Here is a 13,059-nt window from a genome sequence, read left to right on the forward strand (position 1 = left end):
TGCGCCAGTAACAAATGGCTGAGAGTTGAGCGCGGCTTCTGCCCCGTGGGCGGAGCGAGACGACACCACAATTAAAGATGAACTTTGTGTGAACTAATTTATCCGCACAAGGTAAAAGGAGGCCGAGACGCGGCATATATAAAGGGCGTATAAACACCGAGACGTTTCACTTGTGCGTAAACACAGCTCCCGGTTTTCTTGGCTGCGACTCCCTGCAACGAAATCCATCCATCATGGGTTTCTTTTCTCTGGCCGTAACTTTCCTCTGCACCGTGGTACTTCCAGTCCTGCTATTTTTAGTAACAGTGAAATTGTGGGAGATTTTCATGATCAGGGGACGCGACTCCAGCTGTCCGCGGCCCCTTCCTCCTGGTACCATGGGCATACCTTTCCTAGGCGAGACTCTTCAGCTGATTCTTCAGGTAAGTCCCGTAGCTAGTTTGTGCTTATCCCGTGTGTTTAAGTTAAATCCAATGTTGTATATAGAATCCAAAAACAAATGAATATTCGCATACAATAGACCTAGCTTCGCTTTATTTTAGCACTGTCTTTTTAAAAACTTTAGCCATATTGCATAACGCCCGTTATCAATTGGATCCTGGCATGACGTGTCTCTTCCTTTGCTTCTGATTCCAGAGGAGGAAATTCCTGCGGATGAAACGCCAGAAGTATGGATATATCTACAAAACGCACCTTTTCGGTAACCCCACCGTTCGCGTGATGGGCGCGGATAACGTGCGCCAAATTCTGTTGGGCGAACACAAACTTGTTGCCGTCCAGTGGCCCGCCTCCGTGAGAACCATACTGGGCTCGGACACCCTCTCCAATGTGCACGGATCCCAGCATAAGAACAAGAAAAAGGTAAGAAAGTTACAAAATACCACTGCGTAATCATCTCATTGCATTATTCCACGCCGGGCGTAGCACGTGTCTCTTTCACTGCAAACGCGGTGGCGCGTGAAGTCAGCGAGTTGAAATTAATCTGCAACCCCTGTTTTTTGTAGGCGATCATGAAAGCGTTCTCCAGAGACGCGCTGGAGCAGTATATCCCGGTCATTCAGGAGGAGGTGAGGAGTGCGCTGAGGGAATGGCTGCAGCGAGACGCGTGCGTGCTGGTCTACCCCGAGATGAAGCGACTCATGTTCCGCATCGCAATGAGAATCCTGCTCGGCTTCGAGCCTGATCAAATCAAGACGGACGAGCAGGAGCTGGTAGAGGCGTTTGAGGAGATGATCAAGAATCTCTTCTCCCTGCCCATCGACGTGCCGTTTAGTGGACTTTATCGGGTAAGCAGCCTAAACTTCTTTGATCAGGATATATGATTACGCCTTTCCAACTTACTGCAATTATGTCTATGCGATCTTGTTGCTGTCTGAACAGGCATATCTGACTTTGGTGTTTGTCATTTCTGTTTGTCCTCCTAGGGACTTAAAGCTCGCAATTTTATTCATTCCAAAATCGAAGAGAACATAAAGAAGAAACTCCAAGAGGAGGATTCGGAGTGCAAGCACAAGGATGCTCTTCAGTTACTGATCGAGAACAGCAGGAAATGTGAAGAGCCATTCAGCATGCAGGTAAGAGTCTCATTAAACAAGACATTTCTTTTTAACAGAGGTCAAACCTTCCCCCTGTTTTCATAGATTCACAATATCACAAGCTAATGGTTCACAGTGTTGTGATTCATAACATTCAAAGTTCATAGGCGACAGTGTTGTCGTTGGTTCACCATATTATAAAAGTTGACAGTGTTGTAATTCTGCATGTTTGTTTGTTTCATTCAGGCAATTAAAGAGGCGGCTACTGAGTTGCTGTTTGGTGGGCATGAGACCACAGCCAGCACGGCCACCTCTCTGGTCATGTTCCTTGGCCTGCATCCAGAGGTGGTGCAGAAAGTTCGTGAAGAGCTGCAAGAGAAGGTGAGAATAGAACAGCTCTCACTTCTTTTGGAGACAAAGCATAATAATTATTAGCTTGATTTAACAAGCAATTTTGAGACAGTCATTTTGTTTTGTTTTTTTCACCACTTACTGGCATGAGGGGATAGATTTTATTGATACTGGAAAACATTTAGGCACACTGTTGCAGATGAATCTCTCTCTCTCTCTCTCTCTCTCTCTCTCTCTCTCTCTCTCTCTCTCTCTCTCTCACACACACACGCACACAGGGCAAGACAGAGCATTTCTACAGAGTAATGATGACAGTGTAAACTTAAAAAACAGTCATATTAGAGTACATTTAAGCACAAACTACCAGGTCCTGTCAGCTAAATAGTGTGTTCGGTCTGTGTGTTTCTCCCAGGAGGAGGAAGGAGTGTACTGCCTGGATAAGACCCCCAGTATGGAACTGCTGGAACAACTGCAGTATGCTGGCAGCGTCATCAAGGAGACCCTGCGCATCAACCCTCCTGTACCTGGGGGCTTCCGGGTGGCCCTCAAGACCTTTGAACTCAATGTAAGTTAAAACATTCGAAAACATAACCTCTGGACTTGTATTGCCTTCGTCTGATTTTTTTCTCCGTTAAGTCGTTTCATTTATCAACCAATGTGTGAATTGTGTTTTTTCAAAAGGTTTAATCAGGTTTAATCAGATGAAATATCAGCATCATTAAACTTTAATTTAAAGGGTGCGTAGAATGAATGGTATTGTTTTGCACAGTTCTGCCCCTCACTGAGTCAGTTTGGGTTGGGTCAACTGAGGTGGTTAGACAAAACTGCACGGTCATGATATGTGCAAGTCATGTTATGAGTGGTGCAATAGCTCATCCCTGTGTGTTCCTCTCTCTCCTCTCCACCCCACAGGGCTACCAGATCCCTAAGGGCTGGAACGTCATCTACAGCATCTGCGACACACACGATGTGGCCGACATCTTTCCCAACAAGGAGGACTTCCAGCCGGAGCGCTTTATGCCCAAGGCCTCCTCCGAGGACTCATCTTCCTCCTCCTCCTCCTCCTCCTCCTCCTCCTCCTCATCGTCCTCCCGTTTCAACTACATCCCATTCGGGGCCGGTTCACGCATGTGCGTGGGCAAAGAGTTTGCGAAGGTGCTCCTCAAGATCTTCCTGGTGGAGCTCACACAGCACTGTAACTGGACTCTGTTGAATGGGCCTCCGACCATGAAGACGGGGCCTACAGTCTACCCTGTGGACAATCTCCCCACTCGCTTCAGCAGTTACAACAACAACAACAACAACAATTAGTGGACTCCCACCTCCCCCAAAAAACCCTACTGCTCCCCTTCTCCACACCTGACCTCTGTACATAGCCATGTAGCATGGAAGCTGTTGTATATATCTATAGATGTATTTAAAGATGACCATAAAATTGCGGCGTATTTAACATTTTATATATGATTTTATTAATACAAGACAGATGTTGTGTATATACGTATATAAAAACTCATATTTTTTTTAAACAAAGGGCACTACACTATTCATGGACCTGCATTTCCTTTTTATCTTCCCATGTGTCTGTGATGTATATTTTGTAATGTAGCCAATTTATATAGTGTGTTTTTTTGTATTATTTGCCACTTATTTAAATGAGACTTTATTGTATGCGCTTTATTTAATAAAAAAAACAAAACAATGTTCACTGAATTGTGTAGAGTATTTCATAGGCAACAGGCCTTGCTCTATAAGTTTTTATCAGTTTTGTAAGTTGTATGAGAGTTGACACAGTTAAGTGGAACTTAACAAGTGAAACTTTTGGTAAACACTACATCCACATAGCATGAACATAAATTGATCTTTCAAACATCAGCTTGGAAATGAAAAAAAACTTTTCTCTTGTGCATAGTTTCCCTGTCCCAAAACATTTGCAAATGTGAGCACTTTGACCTGAGAATTTTCCTATAAACCAACCACAATGCAGGGTGTCTCCAAAGCTATGTGTTTTATCTTAATAGACAGCCTGTGTGAAGCCAAGGCTGAACCTGAGGCTGAAAGCCTCTGCTGAGATCAGAGAAATGTAAACCCAAGAGAAGCTAGAAAAGTCACACCTTAGAAATACATATGAGTCTTGTCAATGTACATTTTTTAGATGGGGATCCAGAGACATAGCTACACTTTAAAACAAAAAAACTCATTCTTAACTCCAGTTGCAAAACCTTGGAGGTGACTTGTTCCCTCTAAGGAGTTAAGTTAACCGAAACCTATTTAATGGATTTCAAATGATGTGATCAAACTTGAGGCCAATGGTTTCCATCCAGTGGAGCATTGCAGTCAACAGGTACTAGTCCTTTTTGGGCGTTCTGCAGGAAGGCAACTTTTAAACTACAGGAGTGGCAATTCCATTTGCAATGAAAGCAACATTTAATTCTGCCTGGAGCACAAAAACGATCCAGAATTCCCTTTGCTCCTCTGTATAAGAAACACATAAGATACCCAGCCATAGGCCCTTTCAGAAGAACAGCAGACCCTGAGTTCACTAAAAAGGGATGGGGATGCATAATAGAAACATCAGAAGGTCCAGAGCCGTTTGTGACCAAAACAAAGAGTACTGAAGATCATCCACTTCTAGTACGATTGGGTAGACCTGAGGTCAGACCTGAGTGTGTGCAATGAAGGAACAATTTGAGTGAAGATGGTGTTAAAGGGACACTGTGCAGGAAATGGTCAAAAAAGGTACTGCAATTACGCTGCTCATTGAAACTGGGCTGCCAATTGCCAAATTTGATCTTTACATAAAAGTTTACTAAGTAATACAAAAATATTTTCTAGTATGGTCCAAGTACAGTCATTTTTGCTGCTAAAAATTGCTATTTTGGTAAATTCAAAATGGAGGACAATGGAGAAGATCCCCCTTTTCATGTATGAATAATGAATTCATGAATAAACAATTAAAAATCTCATACAGTGTCCCTTTAAGTTTGAAGAAAAGTGAGTGGAGTAGATGTGTTTCAGGGTTTTTTTTTACGTGCACCATGTCTATTTAACAGGATTTTCTGAATTAGATTATATCTGTCTGCAACTTCAGCCAAGTTAGCTGTTTTATCTTTCCGTTTATGAACATGTAGATAACTATGCTGTTCCTGTAGGCAGGCAAACGTCCGCCCGTGACTCTGAGAGAATAGTTGCTTGTGTTTCTGTGTGTGTGTGTGTGTGTGTGTGTGTGTGTGTGTGTGTGTGTGTGTGTGTGTGTGTGTGTGTGTGTGTGTGTGTGCATGTGTGTGTCTTGGGTTTGGCCCTAAGCCCAAAGAGGGGCGGTCTGATTTACACGCGCACACCCAGCCCGGAGCCCCATCCCCAGCTAGTGTCTGACACCTTTATACCCGTTCCGCCTATCGCTGCACACCCCGAGTCTGCAATGATCGATGCTCCTGAACTTTTCCTCCTCGCATCCTCTTAGGGGTATGCGCTCGACCTATTGTTGAATGCCAACAGAAGGAGACAGGGTGGGGGGGCTTATAGGGGAGTTGAAGAATCCAAGTGTTTTGTTTTGTTCTGCTATTCGGCTCTGCTCTCTCTCTCGATCTCTCTCTCTCTCTCAGTCCCAAATTCACACCAAAAATTATTAGCAAAGAATTTATAGTGGCCAAATGAAAAAAGGATTTAGACCCACTTCTCTCCTTTCATCAGGCAGTTCTCATGCCGTGTAAATCAAAGTAACGACTTCTTGGCCTTGAAAGTGTGGTTACACAGCTCTCACCCCTATTGGAGGTCTTGTATAGCCATGGGACAACAATGCTGAAAACTTAACCTGAAAAGAATTTTTTGGTTAGAAAATAATTAAACATAGTGATAAAATTCTGACCATTCTGAGCGAAACAACTCCTGAGCTAAATAACCAGAGTATTGTTAACTTGAAGCATTGAAGGCATTTTAGAAGCAGTTTTCCTCCCCTTTTGTACTTATAACAACATTGTAGTTGTGCACTGTGTCAGTGTCATTCCAAGTTAAACACAACACTTTGGCATGGGAACAGGCCCACTTGAATCACTACAGTCACTTGCCGCGGTGGAAACACTGACGCAACCTCCAGTAATATTTTGTTTCATTTCCTTCACGACCATCGCTGCGTGACCCCCCAGTTAGTTTGTTTCCCCTCTTGAAATCAAGTCAATCATCAGAGTCAATCAATCAGATGCAGCAGACAGGCTATGCCGACATGGGAGGACAAAGGGGTCAGTTGTCATGGGCCCAGGGAGTGGTGGGGTGGGGGGGGGCAGAATCGGGTCCCTATCACATTGTATTGAGGGGCTTGAGGGGAGGGGGTCCTTTGAGATGGTTTGTTCCGGGGACGGCCAAAGCTGTAATCCGTCCTGCATGCAGATGCAGATGTTGTGATGTGAACATTGTGTGATGGTGCACTTCCTCGAAATGTGACTTACAGCTCCTTCCGGACAGTCCAGTCCGTTGCAGAATACAGTAAAGGAGCTGACAAATGCCGTTGGTATTTTTCACATGGCTGCAAGTGTACTTTTTGTACTTTCTGTTTCTGTTTGAACCTCCGTTCCCACCATTCTTCTCCCTATTTTCCTCATGTTTCAGTTTTCACCACATGTCTGGTCTACCAGAACATCTCTTGTCCCCTTTTTTGGCATGTGAGGAAAGTCAGTTTATACTTCATCACTTCTCCTTCTCCTCCATCTATTTCTGCCTCTCCCTCTCCTTTCTATTTCTGCCCCTCTCTCTCTCGCTCGCTCTCTCTCTCTCTCTCTCTCTCTCTCTCTCTCTCTCTCTCTCTCTCTCTCTCTCTCTCTCTCTATCTCTATCTCTATCTATCTCACTATCTATCTCTCTCTCTCACGGTGGATGGGTTAAAAACGGCTTCTTCATTACCATGAGAGTCAGTAGCTCAGCTCAAAGGGGAAAACCATCCTCTCTCATCTGATGCCATTTACATGTCTGCTGCCCTCTTGCCCTCCTCAAAGTATCATATCAACCACCCCTTCCCTCCCCTCCCTCCACACACACACACACACACACACACACACACACACACACACACACACACACACACACACACACACACACACACACACACACACACAGAGTCAGCAAACCCTCCCCACCTCCTCCCAATCGGATTACCTATTAGCGACCCACTGCTATCATTTATAATCAAGTGGAGGTCTTTCACAGGTCCCGATGGGTCAGGCAGAGTTCACACCACACAGAGGCATGACCTCACCACGCAACGGTCGGTCGGTGGAGAAGAGGGGGACGATCCTCACTCTCTCTCACTCGCTCTCTCTCTCGCTTTCTCTCTCTGCTCTCTTCTCTCTCTTCTCTCTCTTCTCTCTCTCCCTCTCTTTCTCTATGTCCACCCTCTCTCTACACTCCTCCTGTCCAGTGGATAGAGCGGGGATGATGGGAGTGGATGATCTCTGACTGGATGACTGGTTGAATGAGATGTGGGGTTTCGTGCGTGAGCGTGAACATGTATGTGAATCTGTGACTGATGACTTGATGACCACAGATTTACGGGCAGTGAGACAGATGTGGAGCAACAAAACAAAGCAAAACAATGTTTAAAAAATTCAGGCGGTGGGAAAAAGGCGTGGGTGTCTGTGTGTGGATTGAGAGCACATTGTTGGACCACTACCACACGTCTCAAGGCTGGAAAAAGTAGACCAAGAGAGAGGAGAGGAAAAGTTTGCAAACATTTTTGTGATGCAATCTTTGATTCATCACCTGTTTGAATGTTCTCTCCCTCAGAGTGACTCCCATTTTCAGACCCAAAAGGGACCCATGTTTGTACTACGATGTGCCAGAACTATCAATGCATTGAAAAGGCATAGTGCTAATCTAATCAACTTGATCGTGGTTTGTGAATATGCTAAACAGCACTACGCATATCTCTCCCTAAGCACAACAATAATGGATCTCCACAGTTTTAGGTCAACAAGAAGTGTTAAGTGTTGTTTGACTACCCATGGAGAACAGATATTAGCATGGAAATTCTTGAACAAACATTTCAATAGGCCATTTAAAGGGCGTGCATTTGCATATTTACTACCACCCAGTGTTAATGTTCATTACTATTGGCATTTTCTGTTACACGGCAGTGCCCCTGTGATGATAATAGAAAAGTAATTAGGCCCTGGTTGGAAAACATTGTCTATCGCCCCACATAATATGCATCGATAGATGGCAGCAGCCAGGGGTGTGTCTAGATTGGCTTGTTGGCCGATAATGTTATCTTAATTCAAGGTCCTTTGTTTGGATTAAAGGGGCACAATGTAGGATGACGTCATTTGCGCAGTGCCCGTGGCATGCCTGTCTCAAAATCTACAGTCATGAAAAAATGCTGTTTAAATAAAGTCGCTGTGGGAATGTTTTTCATCACAGAATGCCAGCAGTTGATACAAATCTGAATACGGTATGTAAAGCGATTTTTCGTATGAGAAGTGTTTCCCACGACACTCGTAGCGGACCGCTCTGTCAAAAGTTGCATTTGGGGTTCTCTGACAGCGGACCGTGAAAGTGGTCGCGAGAGTCATCGTTCACTTACTAATGACTCAAATAAGCATCGGCTGACTCGGGACAGTGATTAATTAAACTTTAAATCCTAGCTAGAGCGCCTTTAAGATTTGGCTCTGACCTGTCCCTCATGAAAGTTAGGCAACTCTTCATGCATTCTAGCAATTACATGTGTAAGTAATTTTGCACAAGTAATTTTGTCCCTTGCTTTTCTTGTATTATGAATGTATGAAGTTGCTGCTAAAAACAGTACATTTGGAGAAATATTGTCTATCAACCTATCTATCTATCTATCTATCTATCTATCTATCTATCTATCTATCTATCTATCTATCTATCTATCTATCTATCTATCTATCCATCTATCCATCTATCCATCTATTTATCCATCTACAGTATCTATCTATCTATCTACCTATCTTTTGTGCAGGTGAGGCGTGTCGGCAGGTGTAATACGGTGTAACCCAGACGTTGAGTTATGTGAGAGTTCACCTCCTGACCTGCACCAGAGACGAGATCTGATCACCACCAGCAACAGCAGCAGCAGCCAGCTCCACTCCAGCAGTGCAGGTAAGAGCCGACCAACGAGGGCGGAAACTTTATGGGCCGTGCCGCTCCTTCCATTCCATTCACTCGTTCATCCATTCAGCGGATGGATGATGGCGCAAGGCAAGACAAGGAAAGGGCCCAGCCGCCACACCCTGATAGGGTTCATGTAGTGTCCATCGTTGAGGCTTGTCCCTCAACGGAGAGGGATAAAAAGAGACAGATGCAGAGAGAGAGAGATGGAGATGAAAAGAGACAGGTGCCGAGAGAGAGAGAGAGAGAGAGTTTTAGCTCGTCCCCTCCCCAGCCAGTCAGTTTTTTAGTTGAAGGGTATCTCGGCTTTCAGTGAAACTGTAGTGTGAGCGATAGCTGTGTCCCATTAAGTCCTTTCAAAATGAGAGAAGACTATCAATTAGAGGAGCGATGCGTGAAAGACAACACCCTCCATTATTGCTTTCTTGGGGACTTTTCCCTCAGAGGACACAAAGTAACTTCTTGTGTGTGTGTGTGTGTGTGTGTGTGTGTGTGTGTGTGTGTGTGTGTGTGTGTGTGTGTGTGTCTGTGTGTGTGTGTGTGTCTGTGTGTGTGTGTGTGTGTGTGTGTGTGTGTGTGTGTGTGTGTGTGTGTGTGTGTGTGTGTGTGTCTGCGTGCCTGCTCGGAACTCCAATTAGATTTGTTATTTTTCTATTCAGAAAGACAATTGGTGTTCAGCGATACCTGGTAGCTTTTTTGGCACAGCAGACTCACAGGGCCCCAACCTTGGTGCAAGGTTGAAAATGCACAAACACACACCCATATGCACAACACAACCTCAATGAAAGTCTGTAGAGACACACACACACACACACACACACACACACACACACACACACACACACACACACACACACACACACACACACACACACACACACACACACACACACACACACACACACACAAAAGCATCCAGAGAGACCAACACAACAAATATCCATCAACAGAAGCATACTGTAGGCTACATGTAAATTGGCATGCTTGCATATATACACACATCAATCTAGGTGAGATAATGAAGTACATGCACACTCACACAGTCAGGTGCGAAAGAACATGTTTCCCTGCAACACACCCTCATTCTTCAGGTAGGTAAGAGGCTGGATTGGCCAGCACCCAAGCCCCAGGACTGAGCAATTTTCTATGCCCGTGCACGAACAGAAGCCTTCCCTCCATGCAGACCTGCTAGCATAATTGTGTTTTTTTTATCACCTGTGTAATTACTGCTTACGTTTATCCACATGCCCAGCAGCGCTTGCCTTTCCTTCTGAAGAAAAACATGTCCTTGTTTCTCTAAATGTGCGTCCATCAAATTCATTTTGTCTCAGTAAACAGATGACAATTTCCTTTTTGCCCTGAGAAAATGAGCAATATAGGCCTACTCTGTACTACTACTGGGCATCTTAATTTCCCTCAGGATTAATAAATGATGCTCCACTCTCCACTCTACTCTACTACTACAGCTAAAAAGGGCACACAGTAGGGCCAAATGGTAGGGCACTTGTCTACCATGCGGCTGACCCGGGTTTGATTCCTGGCATGGGTCCTTTGCCGGCCCTTCCCTGTCTCTCTTTCCCCACTCACTTCCTGTCCCCACCTTCACTGTCCTATCATAAATAAAGTCGAAAAGACCACAAAAAATCTAAAAATGATGGCCACCATACCATAATCTGACACGTATTACATGTACAGCTGCTAAAATGAAATCAGTTTAGACACGGGGAAAATCCATTCACTACTGGCTGGGGATATGAGAGGAGAGGTAAGTACGGGCTTTGTCAGACAACAGCTGTGGTGGCTGCATTCCAACAATAATATCTACTGAACTCTGGTTGACAAGTTCAAACATTCAAAAACAGTTTATGATTGATAGGATGGGGTTGCGTCTGTTCCTTTTTGAAAATCACAACTCTTCCATGTTACTTCTTATTTTTACAAATTTGCATACATTTGTTTATGTTTTTATGATCACATGATCACCCATTTTCTCTTGATTCAGGCGTAATATGATGAACAACTTTAAGACAAGATATGGTTTACAGCACAAGTCTTGAACGTAATACAAGATACTGAGGTACTCCACCTCTCGAAATGAGTTTGGCTCCACTCACTCACGGAAAAAGCCGAAATTTCTGTCACCTCTTTAAACTCGCTGCAATAGCAATACAAAGAAGGCAATACCTGATGTGACTTTTTTGTTTACTCCTAAATCAGTTAGAGCTGTGAATGAGTTTTTAGCAACGATGATGGTGTGTGTATTTTACATGGACTACCACTACAAAGCTTGAAAGTCTTAAAACATAAACTGCATAATTTATATGACTTAAATTGCAAACTGTATAATTTATGTTACTTGATTTCTCTTTAAAAAATAATAATTTCAGTTTCAATCTTAAAGTTTAGCTTCAGTTCATCTTGAAAAACACTTTTAATTGGTGTTTTGATTAGTGAATGAACACCCCATATCTTAATTTTATTCTTAATTGTAAGGTGTTGGCTCTGGGCTTAAGGTGTTTAAAAGAATCATAAAGGAGAGAGAGCGGTGAAGTAAGGGGGAGCACACACTTTTCTGTTTATGATTTACAGGGGTTTTAAAGTGAACTTAAATGGCAATTAGGGGTTGTGACGTTTTGTAGTTTACTTTAATGATCACTTTGACAGATATGAAAAAAAAAATAGTTCTGTCAAGGCATGCCAAATCTTGGATGGGCTTTCCCCCGACAGGATCAAGAGGGGAATTGTGAAAGTTCAGTCGGAAGTTCACCCTTATGGTGCTGAGACACAAAATAAGGTTGTTACGGCCTGACATGTTTTTAAAATACACAATGCGATAAATGTTCATCTTCTCACAAGATGTTATGTGCATGCAAATTGTGTGTTATTGTAAGATAAACACTACGTCCCAAGTAAACTGTCTCTTTTGTCAGCCACGTTGTTTATGAAGTGGAGCCTTTGCTTTGACTTACGTGCGCTGCGTCACATACCACGCTAAGTTCAAAAGTTCAGCCCAGCCATGAACTTTGCCAGGCCTCAGCAAGCCGTTTATGAAGTCCTAGCTGCACATTTCCAGGTACGCTTGAGTACACAAGAGCTCTTGGAATCACCAAGGCTTGTCGCCAACCAACCTGCTTACCACCACTTATACTATTAAATGTGCATGTACTCCCAATTGAGATAAACACATTACGAGTTTTATCCCCAATTGCTTTGATCTTTTTTTTTGGCGTACGTCTTCTTTTTTAAACGACATCGATTTAACCTAGAGATACCAGGTCTATATAAGGAGCTCTGACGTTATCAGAGGGACGTAAAGAAACGAGTGCAACACAAACCTGTGCAACAGGTCCTCCCCCACTTTTTTTTGATAATTGTCATAGATAGGAGTAAACTGGAAATGTGTTACAAAGAAAAGCTGATGGCCTGTGACAACCTTGGCCAATGAAAACCAGCCGACACATCCACATTGTGGGTAATCATGCCATGACTGACTACTCAGGAAGGTGTAGCCGAGATGGAGAAAGGGGAAGATAAAAAAAAAAGACAAGAAAGAGGAGGAGGAGGTGGTGGAGTGGAGAAGTGGAGAGGACAGGGTAAACTAGGCCCATGCAACAAGGCGTAAAGGTTGTTGAACAATACTCCCACCCCCCTTGCTCCACACACCTCTTGATGATGCCATCCATGTGAATGTGTGAGTGGCCGTAAAGCCTTGAGGCAGAGAGACGTGAGCCGGGAGCTCAGAGTGCCGCGACCCTGCATGCGGGGCCCCTCTTTCGTGGCTCCGAGGAAGTGACACGATTGTGACACATTTCTGCGAGCTGACCCTTTGAAGAGCATTGTCCCCGGCTGGCCCAATAACAAATTCATTGCCCCTTGTCACAGGAAGGCCACCGTCATCCACTCTTATGTCTCTCCAACCCCCCCCCCCCCCCCGCCCTCTCCCTCTCTTTGGTAGAAGAGGTTTGTGGCAACTGGTGGAAGGTCAGGCCCAATTCTGGCTTTTATCAAAACAGAGACAGATGCTGGAGTACAGTCAAATATAGTGATGAATACAAAA

At 44.1% G+C, this 13,059-nt stretch overlaps 1 protein-coding gene across 1 annotated transcript; it reads left to right on the forward strand.

Moving 5' to 3' along the window:
* The first annotated feature begins 127 nt into the window (after positions 1-127).
* On the forward strand, positions 128-3,591 carry LOC134467285 (cytochrome P450 26A1). The gene is made up of 7 exons (XM_063221187.1): positions 128-422; positions 637-861; positions 1,005-1,286; positions 1,425-1,574; positions 1,782-1,916; positions 2,299-2,451; positions 2,799-3,591. Exons 1-7 carry the CDS (start codon positions 234-236, stop codon positions 3,195-3,197), a joined length of 1,533 nt encoding a protein of 510 aa, XP_063077257.1. The 5' UTR covers positions 128-233; the 3' UTR covers positions 3,198-3,591.
* The last annotated feature ends 9,468 nt before the right edge of the window (positions 3,592-13,059 follow it).

This window comes from Engraulis encrasicolus, chromosome 17, assembly GCF_034702125.1.
Source record: "Engraulis encrasicolus isolate BLACKSEA-1 chromosome 17, IST_EnEncr_1.0, whole genome shotgun sequence".
Classification (NCBI taxonomy): domain Eukaryota; kingdom Metazoa; phylum Chordata; class Actinopteri; order Clupeiformes; family Engraulidae; genus Engraulis; species Engraulis encrasicolus.